The sequence below is a fragment of the Elgaria multicarinata genome, chromosome 2, assembly GCF_023053635.1.
Source record: "Elgaria multicarinata webbii isolate HBS135686 ecotype San Diego chromosome 2, rElgMul1.1.pri, whole genome shotgun sequence".
In the NCBI taxonomy this organism is placed as follows: domain Eukaryota; kingdom Metazoa; phylum Chordata; class Lepidosauria; order Squamata; family Anguidae; genus Elgaria; species Elgaria multicarinata.
This window is the reverse complement of record NC_086172.1, coordinates 134160406-134179379: the sequence shown is the minus strand read 5'-3', so window position 1 is coordinate 134179379 and position 18974 is coordinate 134160406. Positions and strand designations below refer to the sequence as shown.

Below are 18974 nucleotides of genomic sequence, written 5' to 3'. Positions count from 1 at the left end.
ATATGTCAAAAGGAAATAGACACATGCTGTGAGAAGCTGGTAATTTTATTGGGTTCCTCTACCTTTAAAAATCTGTTACTGGGACAAGTCTGGTTTCTGAACTCCTTTTTTGTAGGGAAATTGAGGCAAACATTTTTATGTGACCCTATGGTGTCTGCTCACAACAAGAAGAATTTATATACATAAGGATAATTAGCACAGTGTTGCGCCCATTAGGATATAATAACCGTCAGCAAGGACAAAAAACAGATCAGCATCATGCATTCAAACTAAGTGGTACACATAAAAATACTTGCCAACTACATTACACAAGTATGCAGCACTGCATGAAATGAGTAAACTTTCACTTAGCATTGATTTAAAAGCAATGGTCTAAATAAATAAAGTGATTCTTTATCTCCAAACTTTCATCATTTTTTCCATACCCTCCACTTTTTTTCATTCAAATAATGTGGACAAAGGAAGGACTGAACAAGATTTAAGGCAACTTACTAGTTGTACTTATTTTGAAAGTACACAAATCTGGTGGCCTTTGTTAGCTTGTCACTCTGAAGTTTCCCCTAAATTAGGTTGGATTTAACTAGCACAAATTTCATAAAAGATTTGTGTGTGTGTGTGTGTGTGTAAAATAACATTACCTGCAGCTTCCAAGCAGCTGAAATGGCAATTAATCCAAGTAGCATTTCCAACAGAATTATGTTAATGAAGATTATCTTATTTTACACACTGGGATAGCAGTACAATTTGGTATTAAAGGGCAACACTGCCAGTTGGTTTTCCTTTTAAATTAAATCTGTGCCACCAATCCAATCAGTCAAATGTTTAATTGGTTAATGACCAATCTTGCATTGGCAAAGCTTTTTAACATATCTAGCCAGTTTTTTTCAGATATGTTGAACCGATATGCAGTTCCTCTAAAAACCTCTTCTACTATTTGACTGTCAGGTAAAAATGCTATAAGATTTATGGGGCAGAAAAGCAACCTGGATATAAATATGGGCTTAGAAGGTTAGGAAAGCTCAATGCTGCATGAAGTCATGAGCAAAAGACTCAAGCAACTCATGTTAACCTAACCGCATCAGGCTTGGTGCCCGTAGGCAGATTCACAAAAACCATATGTTGCAAATTATCCAGAACAAAGGAAATAACGTTTAAAGGAAATTGTTTCCCAACTTCTGAGTTGTGTATTAGACCTTGCCCCATATTACATGGATAGCAGCACGCACGAACACACGCACACACACACACACACACACACACTTACTTTCAGGAAAGTTATACAGTATATTAAAGTAACAGCTTTTAACTTCTTCATACAGCAATATGTTAGTAAAATCAGAAGTTCCTTTGCTGAAATTTCTAATAAATCATATTCAAGGCAGTTGTTACATTAATTTCTCCAATGTCTATCTAGAATTACAAATTCACCAAACTTCTTTGCTATATCCAGGAGGAGAATCTCAGTGCAGAATTCATCCAATGCTTTGCCTATACAACACAGAACTGAGTCATAATCTCTAGTCCAGGGGTAGGTTGAAGGTAGATTGGGATCTACTGTTAAATTTCTCAGGAATTTATGACTCTCAATAGTTTAACAATCACAAGTAAAATGGAAAGTGTTTTTTTTTTTAAAAAAAACCTTTGCATGGCTAGCCTCATACTAATTGTTTATCTCTTAGGCCTTTGCTAGACTTACCTTAAAATCCGGGTGAGAGGAGGGGAGAGTCCACGATGCAACTATCATGGGCTGTTGCCCTAGTCTACACGTCAGGCGCAATGAGCTAAAGGAAAGACCCGTTGCGTCCACCATTTTTAAAAAAATTTAAAGGGCCGGCTATGCAGGGGCGCACGAACGATGAAAGGTAAGTTTTTTAAAAAAAACATTTCCTCGCTCCCCCCACCCTGCCCCCGATGGGCGCAGCTTCTCCCGGCTACACGTGACTAATTGCGCGGAGCCAGGAAAAGCCACAGAACGGGCTACACACTCGCGGTCTCGGGTCAACCCGAGACTGTGGGAAAAATCAGGCTTAAAGGGGTAAGCTATATCCCGGGGCCAGGGTCGGTTGATCCCTCCCTAAGCCTGGGATCCCCTGTGTGTCATCTGGATGCATAGGGGCAATCCCGGGTATCAGCCCAGGATATAGCCTGGTCTAGCAAAGGCCTCAGCCTCAGTATTCCTCATCAGTAAAATGGGAGTATTAATTGACTGCCTTTGTTTAAGTCTTTGGGCAGGTCTCCTAGCTATGTTATTTGTTTTATGTTATAATACCTGTTTTTAGGGAGTAATCCTATGAAGTGTGCCCAGTCTCCTTGTCATTGGGTGGCTATTCAACATTAATCAAAGAATAAATTCTTTGTATGAAGCTTGAGAGGTCTTTTATAGTTGTCTTCCCCAAAAAATATTAAGCAAATGATCTCCCTAATTTTAGGAAAACATAAGTAATTTAGTGGTAGAGTGAAATACTTAATATTATTTATAACGTTCCTAGGGGTGGCTAGGCAGTGAAGTGCATGCTTTGAATGAAGACTCTCTCACAATCAATTCTCCAGGCTTGGTCTCCAATTAATGGACTTTTCTTGAAATCATGGCAAGTTTCTGACAGAATTGATAAGGTTGGATTGAATAGATCATTGCTGATGATCAGTAAAAGGTAGTGTTTAATATTCAGAAATATAGTTTTACCAATTATATCATTTTTCCAAGGCAGGCTTGGAAATGCTTCTTACAGTGTCTCACAATAAAAAGTTTACTGAATTATTTAGACTAAGGAAGATCAAAGATGAATGGCGGTAGTTAGAAAGTAGGATCTAAAGGGTTTGTAGAAGGGCATTATTTTCTAGTTATTATGCATACCTTTAACTTTAAGGAACCTGTATTTAACTTTAAAAAGAGTTTCTCAAATCTCCATTCCCTCTATGAACTGCAGCGTTAACAAACTCAAAAAAGGCTGTAAGAGAAGACATGTTCTCTTTGATGGATGATTTACCCTATGCCACCTTATTTAAACAACTAAAGCAACTACCTAGTACTGTTGGCTTTTGGTCAACAAAGATAGCACTGATCCACCTTTTTCTGCAATAACAAATGTCACCCTCTCCTCAGAAACATCTGTGGATGATTCCTCTCACAAATGTGGCAGTCCTCAATTTGTTGGCTAGTAATCAAATGCAAACTGAAACATCTGTGTGCCAGATGTACTGAACCGCATATACTACCACTGCTCGACAATATGAAAATTGTGAAATATGCCAGTTACTGGGCTTAGAGATGCCTAAAGGTGGAAATCTCTGAGGGCAAAAAACCTACATCACCCTTAAGAAGCATTACATTTTCTTCTTATTGCTTCTTCTTAGCCTTAATGGGCAACAGTAGATGTGGTAGGTTTTCAGAGCACCAGCTGTAAAACCTTAAGGTAACCTTAGAGGTTGTTTAAAAATAATTTCTTCAGACACTCTGTTTTAATTGTATTTATTTTTTGTCAACCACCCAGGTACACATTGGCATTATTGTAACGGCTAAGTGGTGGTGCTGATGGAGGGAGCTGTAGCTCAGTGGAAGAGCATTTGCTTTGCATGCAGAAGATCTTCAATCCATGGTGGTAACTCCATGTGGGACTGGGAAAGACCCTGTATTTAAACTCTGGAAAGTTGCTGCCAGCCTCTGCAATAATGAGCTAGATTAGATGGGCCATGCGACTATGGCATGAGCTCCCCACAGAGGAACACCTGGCACCAACACTGTTGTCTCCAGGTTGTCCCTGTGCATCCTTTCAACATATGCCATGAAAATTCCACTCTGTTGCAATTATTCAGTGGGGGTTGAGATTCAGGGCTTGAGCAGTTGAAATGCCCCATCACAATGAAATGTAAAACTGAGCAGTTCCTACACTCAGTTGCACTACAGCTGCTTTAACTCTGTACTGTAAAATTAGGTTTTTAAAACTGTGAAGTAAATTAGAGACCCACTGGATGCCACTGTTTTATGAAATCCATTTTACAGGATGTGTTATGATCACTAGCTTACATGGCTTTAAAAGAGGATAAGGGGAGTTAATGGTAGATAGGATCAATCAACAGCTATAATAAGCAAGGACAGCTAAATGGAACTTCCAGTTCAGTGTGCCTCTAAATTCCAACTGCATGTGTGGAATTGGCACTGGCAGTGGCAAAAATATGAGTTTGCCAGAAGCATCCAGCTGTCAACTTTGGACCAGAGAGTAGGTCTGGTCTAGCAGACCTCTTTCCTGTATTAAGAAGATGAAAAATGTGGAATGACTCTTAATAATAAGTGTTGAAAAGAAAAGTTTGAGGTAGCTATAATGTGAGATATAAAACATATATCTAAAGATATTTGATTTAATTATTTCGGGGTATTACCCATCCTAGAGTGGGGCGCACCGCTTCCATTCCATGAGCAGCCAGCCCTGCCAATTCTGTTGCACAAGTGAAATCACTCATTTTAGGGATGGGGCAGCTTGGCAGAGCTACTTTATGCTTTAAAGGGTTAGAGAAATTCCTGGAGGAGAAGGCTATCAATGGCTACTAGTCCTGGTGGCTAAATGCTACCTCCAGAATGGATATTGCCTACAGACATCATATTAACTTGTGAAAACATCTCCATGCACAAGGTTGCTATCAAGATACAAGCAGCACTCACCTTGTTGTATGTCCTTCATCTCTAAATGTAAACTAGATATCAAAATTCCTACAGCTTGAGATCTCTTTCCATCCAGCAGTTTGATAATCTAGAAATAAAAAATATTTGGTCAATCTGACAAGTCCAAATATATGTCAATAGTGAAACAAAGCTCAAATTAAACATTCCAAATTAAATGCCAATTGTCATGACTTCCATTTTCCTTTATCTTTCAAGTTTTAAAATTATTGGTATATGCCACCCTGGGAATAGTGGATAATATTAGAAGCCACATCTCCTGGGAAATCCTCTACAACTGTTCTATAAATCCAATACGCTCACAAAAAGGATTTGACAACTCAGTAAAGAGTGTCTCAATACAATTTTACATTAATGTCTTTGTAATATAGTATGGAAATTCATCATTATCATAATCATCTATTCATTTGTAATCTGCTTTCCCACAAAAGTGTGCCAAAAGCAGCTCAAAATATAAGAAATGAACTACAACTACAATTTATAATACATCAAACAGCAATAAGTATAACAGTATTCCAAAAATACAATAGAAACTTTCCAGGTAATAATTGTAACCAGGAATGATTTTCAATATATTTCCAAGCTGCCAGAATAGAAAAATAAAATATATTTGTATTACCCAACAAAAATAAAGAACTTTTAACTTCCACTAAAGTCAAAGAGAGAGAGAGAGAGAGAGAGAGAGAGAGAGAGAGAGTTAATCTAATGTTTAATTTTTTCACTGAATTTAGTGGACTGTGAAGTGCCCAATTTTAACTAGAATTCGTAGAATAAAAGCACAGTTGATGTTCTAAGAATAATTAGGATGTTTTATGGATTTTGTTTTATATAAAAAAAATACAGGTTAGGAAAAAGTTACCACAGAGTAAATTATAGTTAAACAGAAAGTTTATCATAGACATTTCTGAAGTTATACTTGTTATTTGATTAACTTAGCAGCAGATTAACATCTAATAGGGGTAATTATACGCTTAAGTAGAATGCAATTTGTATAGCATTCACTGACCTCCAGACTGACCCTTTACACAGGAAAATTCATAGGCTGTCATAAACCCCATTAGCCATGCCTAGTTTGAGGTAAAATCTTTCCAGACTATACCTCATAAAGGCAATATGACATTTGAAACTACTGCATTGTAATTCCTCTGCAAATTGTAGGCATGCTCCAAAGATATGATCAGGTTTAGCTCACACAACAATTGCCCCTCTAGTATCTTATTTTAAACTGCAAATACCTTTAATATTACATAATTTAAAAATAATAGAGGTTCACTTCAGAACAAAACAAGCTTTATATTTATAGGCTTTTATGGGAAGAAGTACATATGGTCAGAATTAGGAATGACCAACCTAGATAGCTCAGGCTACCTGAAATAGCCAGAGCAAAATGATCAAAATTCCTGTATGATTAGTATTTTTCACAGTGGATACCAAAATGGTTGTTAGAAGCAAGATTCAAGACCCACTTAGGACACACTGGCAATTCAACAAAAACAAAGATGGAATTACCAGAGTCATAAGGGAGATTATTAGCTTAAACTAGAGGGAGGCAATCTTTTTGAGTCTGTGGGCACATTTCACAATTTGAAAAAAAAATGTCCTGGACACCACCACAAAATGGCTGCCATGGGAGGTGTGGCAAAGGACAAGCAACCTGTCCAAAAGAATAAGTACAAGGCAGAGGTGGGGGCTGAGAACTTTGAACCCACAGTTTCCATTGCCAACAAAACATATTTCACAATGATCCCAGTAGCCAGTAAGAAAATGTGCTTCTTCTTTTTTAAGTGGGAGAAGTAGGGCACTTTGGTGGGTGCAAGAAAGGTTTCTCATTGCCTATCCCCTGAACTATGTCAGGTATCTCCCTCTTTTGCCAACACTTTATGGCCTAATGGTAGTAACACTCATAAGCATTAATGCTATATGATTGATCAAATCACATATACAAAAGCAGTTAAATTGGAAAATGGAAACTTCTAAAAAACAGTTAGAAAAAGAAAATCTTTTCACCTTCTTAGGTGATAGTTTTAAAGGTGTAGTGAGAGGAGGAAGAAAACATGGATACAACTTCTTGAAAATCACATAACAGCCCTATCCCCCGGATGCTATTCTCCCGCTAAGGTCCTGCTGAAACAACACCTTCAGAGGCAAATAGCAGCCGGAGGGGTGGGGGGGTTTTTTGCCAAGAAACTTGTGCAGGCCCCAATCTAGATCATGAACAAGTCCCAGACAGAGGTCCTGCAGCTGCTTTTTCTGCAAAATAAAAGAGGTTTATTTAAGCACACTTTTTAGAAAGCAGGTTTATTGCAATCTGTAGTTTGGCCCCAAGTCTTATTGATTTCAGTAGGAACATTAATGGGAGGAATAACTCTCTCCCACTGATAACAATGATATTTAAGAATCAAAAAGGGCTTCACTTTGACCTCACTGAACCCGACATCGAAAAGTCCTTTGACAATTTTGGAAAACTTCTATGGCACACTTTACCCCTCAAGTTACACAACTCATATAAGTTCACTAGGGAAATAATTCTATGCATGTTTAGACATGGCTTGTTTGGGAATCCAGAGAGATGTGGGATATTTTTTTTCTGTCTAAACATGCATAGGATTGTGCCCTCAATCTGGCCTTTGTGACTACTAAAATGAATGCAGTCCACCACCCATGTGTAGCGGTCAACCAGGAGCCTGATAAATCTCCTTGTTTTGTGGCCTGATGCCTGGAACTGGAAAAAGAGCTGAGCTGTCAAGCACCTTATATGTCCTAATATATGGTCGACAGGCTGCAGCTAGCCTAGTGGGACACAAATTGAGCAGGTACACATGAAATTAAGTTGGCCAAGAAAGGATTGTTCCATTTGGCCCCAAGTAGTGAAAGATGTTTTGTGCTCCTAGAAATATGCATTTTGTGCACAGATGACAGTAATATGTAAGCAGCTGACTTCCTAGCTATTGCCAGTTGATAATGATATGCCAGCTGGCAGAGAATGTCTAAGCAACTGAGATGGCAGCCAACTGTCTGTCTCTTCTCTGGTTTCTAAATATACTACTGAAATGGCTGCAGTATTTCCAGATTCTGAGACAAGAATGTAAATGTTGCTACCCATATTTTCTTTTTCCCTGGTGCGAACATGCAAAACATCTCAGCCACTGCTATTCTTAGACATTTCAGTGTTCAAAGTAAAAAATTCCAAGTAGCGCTTCCTCTTTCCTACCAATACTGTAAACCAAGAGCAGGGAATTTTTTTTCAGCCTGAGGCCAAATTGGCGCTGGCCAAGCATATTGGGGATACATGCTAGCAGGGAGCAGTCCCACCCCTATGGTTGGCATATGGCCCCATGCACACACATACACACACCACAGACTCACACAGGCCATTCTCAGACCATTCACTAATATACAGACACATACTCAATTAGCTCTGCCTGCCCCTCTGCCTTCCCACTCAAGATGAGCAAGGAGCAACTCCTCAAAGCTTGTTCAGTCAGGGCCTGGCTTCCTCTGGCCTTCACCTTTCCTGAGATGAGGGTGGAATAAAGCACGAGACTCAGTTGGGAGATGCACCCTTGTCTCCTCTCCCTTCTGGAGGTGGGTGGGTTGGCTTTGGGGAGGATGTGGCTTCAGGGAGGGAGAGGTGACTCTCTGGAGGCCTCTGGATATGGAGGCATAGTGGGCCAGATTCAGCCTTCAGACCAGAGGTTTCCCATCCATACTTCAGGTTGAAGCTTATGGGGGATGTAATTGGAGACATGGTGCACCTCCACGTGAAGCACAAGCTTCATCTTACTTCACAAGGCAAGTCTTGAGCAAAGCCCAATTGTGGCTTGTGGGAACCAGCTCAGCATGTCTGACGTTCAGAAACTATCCACGTGGAAATGCTCTTATTTGTAAGTAAAGGACAATTCATGCAACCCTTGCTTTTGTATATAAGTCTGATTGACAACCTGAGCTCAGAACAAGTAATTTGCTAGAACTAAAGGTCATGATTTTTCAACTCTAATGTTAGTTGGGTTGTGGCATTCACACAAAACAAAGAAAAACACATAAATGAACAACCTCATACTATGCTGTCAGCAGAGAATAATGTCCCATGTATAGGTGTAATTACCAAGGACAAAAGATGATACCGGCTCATGGTCTGTACCATTAGCAAACAACTCATATGAAGGCTTCACTGACCTGATTTGCTTGATCAAAACAGCCCACCATGGGCAGTTTAAGTCATAGTTGGCTGCAGCACATGCTGGGAGAGATTTACATATTCAACACCTAATCACAACTCATCATGTTGTGCGAATCCAGGGACTGTGAGTTATGTGAGGGTTAAAGAACCTCAAATCTAGGGACCATGGATTATGAAAGGATGTTTAACCCTCACATAATCCATTGCCCCTGGTTCAATTGACACAACCACCTGTGGCACTGAGGCAGACGGCCACCCATCTGCACTGCAGCGCAGCGTGGCTTAAAGAAACCATGGTGGGATGTTCAATCGTGAGAACTGGCCCAATTAGTGTATTTTGAGACAGGACTGAAAAGGTGGCTTGTCAGAAGTATGCACATTATATAAATTGCCTATGACAAGTTCCACTGAAACCAATGAATCTACCTTTCAAGTGCTTTAGGAAAGGGAGTGTACAAAATAATAAATAATAATGATGATAACGGTATATTTTAAAGTTCAGTGATATTTGGCAATGATTCTTAATGGTAAATTCCACGGAAGCTAATAAAATGATATTATCAATCAAGTGGCCTATGCTGATATGTAAATATATTTAGGATTGGGGACATCACTCTGACTCAGAATTGTGAAACCATCTTTTCAAAATGCTTAAAATGTTTATTATCAGTATTTCACAATTACAAAATTGGCAAAAACAACAACAACCGTAATGACAGATATATCCTCTTTTCTTTCTTTCTTTTTAAATGTTCCTCATTCAAGGTATTGACACTCAGCGTAAATGAAAACATGTGTTAAGAATTATATGAAACCAGTTAGAGATAATGGACAACAGAAAAGCCATTATCTTCAATGTTACTTTCTGTCTTTGATATGATAATCATTGTAGGAAAGAGCCAAAAATGATTGATTGAGTCTTATTTAGAACATGCAGATGACACAAATTATCTCACATTTACCCCCTTTTCTTTGTAGGAGGAAAATATAATGGCATCAGGTTGGTGAATGTTAGCATCCATAAGAATCATTAGTATACATATGTGAGGGTTAAGATTTTAAAATCCTACTATCCAGGCTACCTTTCCAGTTTTCACTCCACAATTTTTTCCTTCAGCATCTATTAGCATACACCAGCACCCACAACACGTTATATGAGTGTTTACAATTGTATACCTATTGGTCACACTTCATGTGCATGCTGTGTGAAATGCTAGTAGTCCACAGCAAAAGAACAATTGTTTTATTTTGAAGTGTACAATTCCTAATCTTATCTATCTAAAATTGTCAGCTGTAAACTATAAAAGTTTATGCAGTACTACAATTATTATGAATAAGGTGTTGCTTGATTCATGCTAAAACTAAGGGCTTGAGGCAAAGCTGAAAGAACATGGTGTGTGTGGGGCGGGTGTAAGAGAGAGTGAGAAAGCAGGAATGAATAACAAAACAGGTCTTTATGTTCATGTTGATGCCCAGTTCAACACGGTGGAAAAGACAAGCTAGCCCCACTGTGTCACTATGTTCTTTCAGCACTGCCCCAGCTAAATATCTGAACTAGGTCTTAGTCTTAGGCTATAGTTATGTAAAGTTATGTATTTTCAAAGAGCTAAATCAAGGCCATTAATCAAAAATAGATAGTCAACTTTTAACTCGCATACGGATTTCAGAAAAAGGATGTCCTATTTTCTTAGCTCTATTTTCAAAGAGCTAATTAGCAGCCTGAAACAATTCTGAGGAGAATTCAATCCCAGGTGTGGGCACCTATAAAGAAATTATCAGCCTAAACAGTGATGGATTACTTGGGCTCACTTTTCATAAACACTGTTTGTAGATTCTTTTGGATTTCAATGTTGAAATGAAATACTGAGGTGAAAACAAGTTAAATTAAAGTTTACCCCATAAAAGTTAAACCCATAAAATTATAGGTTTAAAAAAGACTGGAAGACAGAAATACCTTTTTGGCTTTTGTTTTCTTTTCATAAGTCTCTGCTAATGGCTTTTTCTTTTCCTGAGCATTTTCTTTGGAGAATAAATATTCAAATTCACTGGTATCACATATGTTGGGTTCTTCTAATGAGTCCCATAGAGTTGGTGCTGAATTTGAACTAAAATTAGAAAAACACAAAACATTTTTTCAGAAATTATCTCTTTAGATGACAGTTTTACCTTACTGCATATTTAAAATCCCATCAATATTCGATACATCTGCAGTGGATTACTGTTAGGGAAATTTTCCATATCAAAAACTGTATACTGCTCAACAGCTTTTTTCATTGCTGCTATCACATAGAATACACGCATGAGTTTTAGATCATTTTAAGATATCTACACAGGCTACAAGATTTTCTTTTTTCTTTGGTGTGTCTGACTAGTAGAAGCATATACCAAAGGCAAAGTGCAGCTTGGACCCTGCTTCAGCAACTTCAAAAGCAGGCCAATTTCACTCAGATTGTTTTGGGCATGACCTACATTCATCCTGGGTCCAAAGTAGAGCCTTTCTTCAAAAACTCCGAAGCTTCTTATGTCTTTCCATAAACTTACATGGGAAAATTAAAAACCAGCTATAGCATTTTTATTTCTTGACAGGATGCAGTTTACAGTCACAGTAGCCTTTTCCAAATGGATGAAGCCTGCAAATTTTGCATAAATAGGTGCCTTTATAATTTGACTCTCTTTTTAAAGGTAATGCCTATAACTTCATTTCTTTGCAGAAGTTCCCCTTCTAAGTGGACAATGCCTGCCATATTTCAGTCTGGTAAGTGCAAATTTTGGGGAAATGGATTTCCATGCTCATCTCCTCCCAGGTGATTTTTGGGGGGGAATCTTTTGAAATTCATATGAAAATAACACACATTGTAAAGGCACCCCCTGTCTAGTAAACCATAAAATATCAGAAAGATAGGTGCAGGAATAAGGGAGTTATGGTGAATGAACAACAACTTGAGTCTCTGCTTTTGTTTTCTGCTCAACTGACACCAACTGATTAGTTCCTTCTATATCGCTCCCCAAAGCATTGAGTTTGGAAGTAAAAACATTTATTCTCTAGATGGAAGCTAGAGCTTCATTCACAAAACTATAGCCCCTAGACTCCCTCATTGACATTTTTCTTTTTATGGAGAACTTGGGTGTGAAAATATAATCATCTTTACCAGACAGCCTGAGACCGTCTGCGTCCTCTGAAACTTAGAGGTGGGCTAGAAATTTCGCAAGAAGCCCAATCTACTTCAAGCTGCTTCAGAGAAACCGTGCTTCACCTTGGTCAAGTCTGAATTCCTCCAAACTAGCCCATGTTGGTTCTGGATTTGGGCTTTGCCAGAAGTGGATGCACACCCCTACTTTCCAGCACTATGAATGTATACAGAATGGAGGGGAGGTATTATAGGCAATAGTAAGCATAGCCTAGCTGAGTACTTGCTATATCTTCCACACTCTATCCCTAATATTAGCACCCTCAGTTTCGGATATAAAGGACTATTTCAGCAAAAGAGGGCTTCAGGATTAGATTGCTTTTCTTTGGAAGCTGCACATATTTAGAAAGAAAATGAGCTCCAGTCATTATTACTAGCAACTGGTATTTTTCTTCCAGCAGGTGTCACTCACATAACATTTTATTCCTGCCTTGCTTTACACATCAAGTTCCCAGTCTTTTTCCTGACCTGAGATAGTCAAACTTCTATTCCTTGATGAAATCTCATTTTTAAAAAAATCCCAAGAAATATAGAATAAGCAATATTCAGAAAATAAAATATCAGGTTTGGGAATGTCTTCAACAATGTAAACAGGCTCTAGCAAACAGGTGTGAAAAACAGCTAGTTTTAACAATGTACCACATTGATATATAGAATGATTAAACAACAGTTTTCAGCTTGAATGTCATAGAAAATTATGGTTTAGCATGCCAGGATAGAAGTACAAAAGCTGGTTATGTGAGAGGGGGAAAGGAAGGGAAGAAGTGAGAAGTGTGCATAGGCACATGTTTCTTCTTCAAGCTGATAAACTAGGGTTTATCACCCCCAAGTCTATGATGCTGCACTTGACCAAACAGAGCACAGATGGGACAAACATTATAGATTGTGAACCGCCCAGAGAGCTTCGGCTATTGAGCGGTATAGAAATGTAATAAATAAATAAATAATCATCATAGCATCAGCTTAGAAATTAAATGCCTGCTGGAAGACAACAGTCTTAACCTATCACAAAAAAACATATGCAGTGAAAATGCCAGGTAGATCTCCCTGGGAAGGACATTCAAAATATAGTGGGCCACAGCAGAGAAAAGTCTTGGCTGGTAGCCACCTGTCACACCACTGTGGGCAATGGCACCCAGAGAAAATTCCCAAACAGATTTGCGATTTTTTTAATCCCAAATGATTTTACACAAAATGAAAGACTGATATATTTTAAGACTAGAAACCAAAGGATCTTTGACCTTATTCTTAGAAACAATGGAAAAGCTAATGGATGGTCCAATTGTGTTTCATTTTCTTTGCTGCAGGCAGTGACTTATTTATTTTTATCAGCAGTTTCTTGAGGGGGAAAATCCATTATCTTTAATAGAGAGACATTTTTAAATAAACTTGAAATTCAGAAGTGCAAATAGACTATCTATTTGCTTGGCACACAATTATCCAGGAAGAAAAGATGCTCCAAATAATTAAATTGTATCCTCCTTATTAGCGATTTGATTTCTGTGAATTTATAGTTGAATCTTTTGTCTTTATCCAGAATAGGGAGGAGCAAGAGGAGAAAAAGAGAGCAAGAGGAAAGAAGAGGAGGGGAGTCTTATGTCAACTGGGAAAGTGGGCAGATATTATGTGACAACCTTTGTGGCAATTTAGTTGTCATCAAAACACTCCATAAATGTGGCCTATGTGCCATTAAATTTATATAATGTATTTGTTCGTATAAACATCGCACATTCCTGGGATGCCAGTTCTAGGAATTTCGTTACCTCACTGAAAGGGCTGGATTTCCAAGCCAATAAAATCAGTTGCTTAGTAACTAAATCTATAATCATATGCTTACTTACCTGTAAATAAGTAAGTACATTTGCAGACTTAGTTACTACGGGCACAATCTTACTCATGTTTGGGGGATGCTGGGAGTTGTAGCACTTTTTCCTGTCTAACCATGCCCAGGATTGTGCCCTAAGCGACTTATTACTTACCTGTAAGTAAGTCCCATTGAACTCAATGGAGCTTACTTCTGAGCAGATATGCAGCAGATTGTGCTGTATGGCACTGACTTATGATGGTTTTGCTAAGACTAAATCCATTATCAGGGAATTGGGATAGCTGTACCACTCCACTCTATACTAACAAACCACAATAATTCTCTTTCTAAAAAGAGAACTGCAAGAGCTGGAACCAAGGGTACCAAGGGGTGATAGGAGGGCATGGCTTGACATAGTGGCTGGCACTTGTCACACTCCCCATTTGTAGGGTGAGGGGGACATTTGCTGCCACTGCACCCATGTCAGGCCTCCAATGTGGCTCATACAAAAGCTGGCCATAGGTTATGAACTCCCCACTACCACTCATTCTTTTATGTGTACCACTAAGTTGCATCTATTTAAAATAGCAGCAACAGCATGTGAGCTTCTGGAAGCAGCGCTATAGGGTACTGAAATGCCAGATTCCCCCTGCTATGTCTGGAGCCCTTAAGGGTGATCATATGAGCTAATCTGATGGCAGAGTGTCTCGCAGGATCAGACTCCTTGTAACTTGTGCCTCAAGCCATACTAAGAATATTTCATGTCAAATCAGATTACTCTTTTTGTGTAAGCCACAGGGTAAATTCTAAAGCAAAATATTAGGACAGATGATAGGATTTTTGAAAAAGAGTACTCCATAACAATGAACCATCTGAAATAAAACATTTTCCTGCATTTTCACACTCTTTCTTGGGGGGAAAAACCTGGCTTGGATATTTCTCATGTCTTTGCAATTTGATTTTTTATTTTATCTTGGAACACTGCACACAGATTTCTATGATATGTATCAAAATAAAAGGCATACACGTACCTGCTATCTTTTATTTGTATTCTGTTCCAATACAGTGGTTTCATGGGACAGGAGGGCTCGATTGCAGGTTTTCGAGGACCTTGACTTGATGATAAAAAGAAATTTGATCCAAGAGGTGGTGGTGGAGGAGGAGGTCCTGCTCCTAATGGAGGTGGCCCTGGTGGGGGAGGCGGGGGAGGCGGTATTAACTGATGAGGCCCAAAAGCAGCAGGAAGTGGAGGTGGTGGAGGTGGATGGGCGCTTACCAAGCCTGGTAAGGTTGGTGGTAGTGGGATTGAACCAGACAGTGAAGGTGGAAGAGGAGGTGGTGGTGGTGGTGGTGGTGGTGGCAATGGCAACCTTTGATCTTGCTGGGATACAACACTCCCTGAGGCATGGCTATAACTGCATGTTTCCTTATGATCAGTTGAGGCAGAAATACTACTATTCAAAAATGGTATAGTAAGCTTCTTAGGTATTATTTGGTTACTCTTGACTGTCCGGTTTTCATCTTCACTTGGCTTTATAAAGGTTTCTCTGTCTGTCTGTATGCATACATTTCTGTACGTCTTTGGTGGGTGATCATCTTCAGTGGATACACAGGCATCCTTTGCTTCCTCGCTTCTCTTGTAGAACTTATTTTCCAGTTCATTTCTTAAATTTGTAATTTCTTCCTCAAGTTTTGCTACCGATGAAGCATGCTCCCCTCGAACATGGAAGACTTTGAGTTCAAACTCAGACTGTGAAGAAATAATGAGAAGTCACTATATATGAAGTATAATTACAATTGCTGTGAATCTTTAATTGTCTTATTTATTGTGCACAAGGTCTATGAATACTCACAGTAGTCAGAGTAACAGGTAGCCTCTGTCTAATGAGTTCAGAGATTAATTAGGTCAGACACACATCATGGGAATGTAAAAAAGTTATACATAAGATATGTGAAAATGTAGATACTCTATTAAATACATTATTGTGCATTTTCAGTTTCTCTTTCCCCCCCCCCATCTCTGTACAGTTATTCATATCATTTATTACTTCCATTGCACGAGTTAACAAGTGGGGATGCAAAATAATTAACAAAAGATGTGGAAGGAAGCAGCCATCACCACTTGGGTGTAGAAATGTTGGAACAGCATTGGTCTAAAGGAATCACTTACTCGGTGCTTAAGCATTTTGAGCTAAACATTATGGCTTAGTGTGTTGTGTGAACCATGACTTAGTGTGTCATGTAAGCCATTCCTAACAATCGTGACTACATAACTATGGTTTAAACACGCTCACTAACCATTTGCTGTAAAAGGGTTAGCGGCCTAACCATGGCTTAGTGTGTCTTCTGAACAGGCCCAATATGATCATAGAGCCACTATACAGAAGGGGCAGAAAAGTCATTGCTGCCATTGACTCGATTCCCTTCTGTTTCAGGAGAGCGATAACAGCAATTTTCTATGTCTTCCTTCACCATTGACGAGGCTTGAGGATGGGACGAAGAAAACACAGCTAACCCTCTCCCTAATCACTCATGTTAGGCAAGCAGCTTGAGGCAAGCACTTACATGCTAGCTATTTGGGGAAATATTTGGAGAAATGCAAACCTATTTTTCTGGAAGACTATGAAGTTTATACTGTTGATTGAGAACTACTATTTGCCTCGGTAATCAGGATCAGCCCATTCCACCGTATGCATGAGTATTCAGATGTTAAGAGTACACGTGCATCCAATAACAGTTATGCTGACTATCAAAACCAAAACAAACTCTGCAAAACTAATTAGCAGACATGTTGTCATCCCAGGGTCTTGGACATGTCAATTTGGACTATGTGTAGTAGTCAGTTTTTAAGTTTGATTCATAAATGAATGGCAGCGAGTTCAGACACAGATATTATTCATGTGTGTTCACTGCCCAATACCACCTATATTGCATAATTACTTGAAAATAAATATCTAGGACCACACCAAATGTTCACCTCCATAAATGATTGGGATGAAAGGGAAAGCTCACAAACCCTCCTAGCTTAATCTTTTTGCATGCCATTTCGCATCTTTTCCTATCTACTTCTTTCCCCAACTTACAGCTCCAGTGCTTTAAAAAACAAGAAAACAGCAAGAACAAGGGCTTTTTGCTCAGGGGATCCCAGCCAATAAGTGAACACACGGGCCATATGATGTATCCAGATGGGGTTATTTGACAATGTTTTGTGTCCTCACCTTGTTTTTCACCTCCCACCACCCATCCACTTGGTGGTATTTAACAGCCTAGTAGGAGATAAATGATTTCACAAAACATGATCCTCATTACAACTCAGTCCTATTAACAGAAAGATGTCCATATTCTTAACTAACTACTAGAGGATGTACTGGTATAAAATACCCAATGATCTAAAAGATAAATGTGTCCCATCTTGTGATAAATATCTATGTTTCAGATTAGAAAATTAGTTTCAATGCAGAAATGGTGGGCTTTAAGACACTGGGCCAAAGATGGGGTCTTTTAGATTGTAAGCCTGATGTAAGTCATTCTGGACACCTTTTTGGCTGAAGACCAGGGTGGAAATTATTTAAAGGAAGAAAGGATATTTTTTCCCTTGGTCTGTAAAGCATTTCGCATTACCAAACAAAAAACAACAATGTGCATATGCAACAAAAGGTTTTTGGTGTGTGTTTTCTAAGAAAAAGATTACCCTTGAACAGAGAATACATTTGTTTTAAATTTTGCCAATTACAATCAGGGGCTTAACATTCAAAGGACATTTGGATGAAAAAAATGCTATATTTACTTAAAAATCAATTATTTTCTTCAGACACCTCAGCCATCATAATCTGTTTCATATGCTGCATTAATGTTGTTTTCAAGGACAAGCACTTAGGTTTATTCCCAGTGCAATGACTGAGAATAAAATAATTCAAGACATGACACATATAAAAATTCCCAGGACACTAAAATATTTTTGTTGTTTAAGAGGTGTCTATGCAACCCAAATGTATATGTGAGTGAACGATAGATACAACCACATGGAAAAGTTGTGGCAACAGAAAGTGTAAATTTACTGAAATAGTATTAGTCATAGAATTATTTAAATGGGAGTAAGAGAATTATGTACATGGTCCCAAAATCATGATATTCTCTTTTGCCCTTGTGGCAGTGGGAACATTTGAAGATTGGGGGGGGGGGGCAACTGTGAGAGACATCAGCAGTTGTCGCCCTGGAAAGCCTAGACCTGTGAGTGACTAACATCTGGCTACTGCAGCAACCATTTCCTCTAAGATCTGCCATAGCCCAGAGATACAGAAGTAGAGTAACGGCTGGAACATCTAAGGTCCGAGGTTACCGTTAACCCTCCCCAACAACTCCTCTCTATTTTGTCTTATTTTAAAATACACCTTCAGTGTAACACTAGGGTTCTAGAAGGATGACTGACCAATCAGAATGAGTAACCATCTTACTTAGGATAGCCAATTATGGCTGTAAAGAATAATGAATTTTAATTATATTTTATAAGACAGCCTCCCCCAACCTGGGCCCCTCCAAATGTGTTGGACTAGATTGTAAGCCTATGCGGCAGGGTCTTGCTATTTACTGTGTTATCTGTACAGCACCATGTACATTAATGGTGCTATATAAATAAATAATAATAATAATAAATGACTACAACTCACATTGTTCCCAGCAAGCACGGCCAATTTGACTAGACTACAATCTGATTTATGTATTTCGTTTTATTCTATTTCATTTCATTTCTATACCACCCAATAGCTGAAGCTCTCTGGGCAATTCACAGAAATACCTACTCCAATGCAAGATCATAAAACAATATAAAAACTGTGAAATACAAAATTTAAAACAATATATACAACTAAAACAGTTGATAAAACAACTGACAAAAATGCCCTATCATATGCCATCAAATGCCTGGGAATAGAAGACAGTCTTAAACTGGAGCTAAAAAGATGACAGTGTTGGTGCTGGTTTTGAAAGTTTCTTTTTAATATTCAGGGTATTAAAATGGGACTCCCCTTTGCAGCCTGAATCAGTACCATCTCTCAGTGCCCATCAAGCTTCCTGCCCCTCCTTGTTTTTATTTCTTTTCTTAAGGGTTCTTCCACTACTATTATTTTA

At 38.7% G+C, this 18974-nt stretch overlaps 1 protein-coding gene across 1 annotated transcript in view; it reads right to left on the bottom strand.

Annotated features, from left to right (window-relative positions):
- The window catches only part of FMN1 (formin 1), a 145923-nt gene that overhangs the window by 73410 nt on the left and 53539 nt on the right, over positions 1 to 18974 (bottom strand). The window contains exons 4-6 of the mRNA XM_063117745.1: positions 14879 to 15597; positions 10810 to 10960; positions 4658 to 4745 (exon numbers count right to left, since the gene is read on the bottom strand). Of these exons, the coding sequence (XP_062973815.1) occupies positions 4658 to 4745; positions 10810 to 10960; positions 14879 to 15597 (958 nt within the window). The remainder of the gene's footprint in view (positions 1 to 4657; positions 4746 to 10809; positions 10961 to 14878; positions 15598 to 18974) is intronic.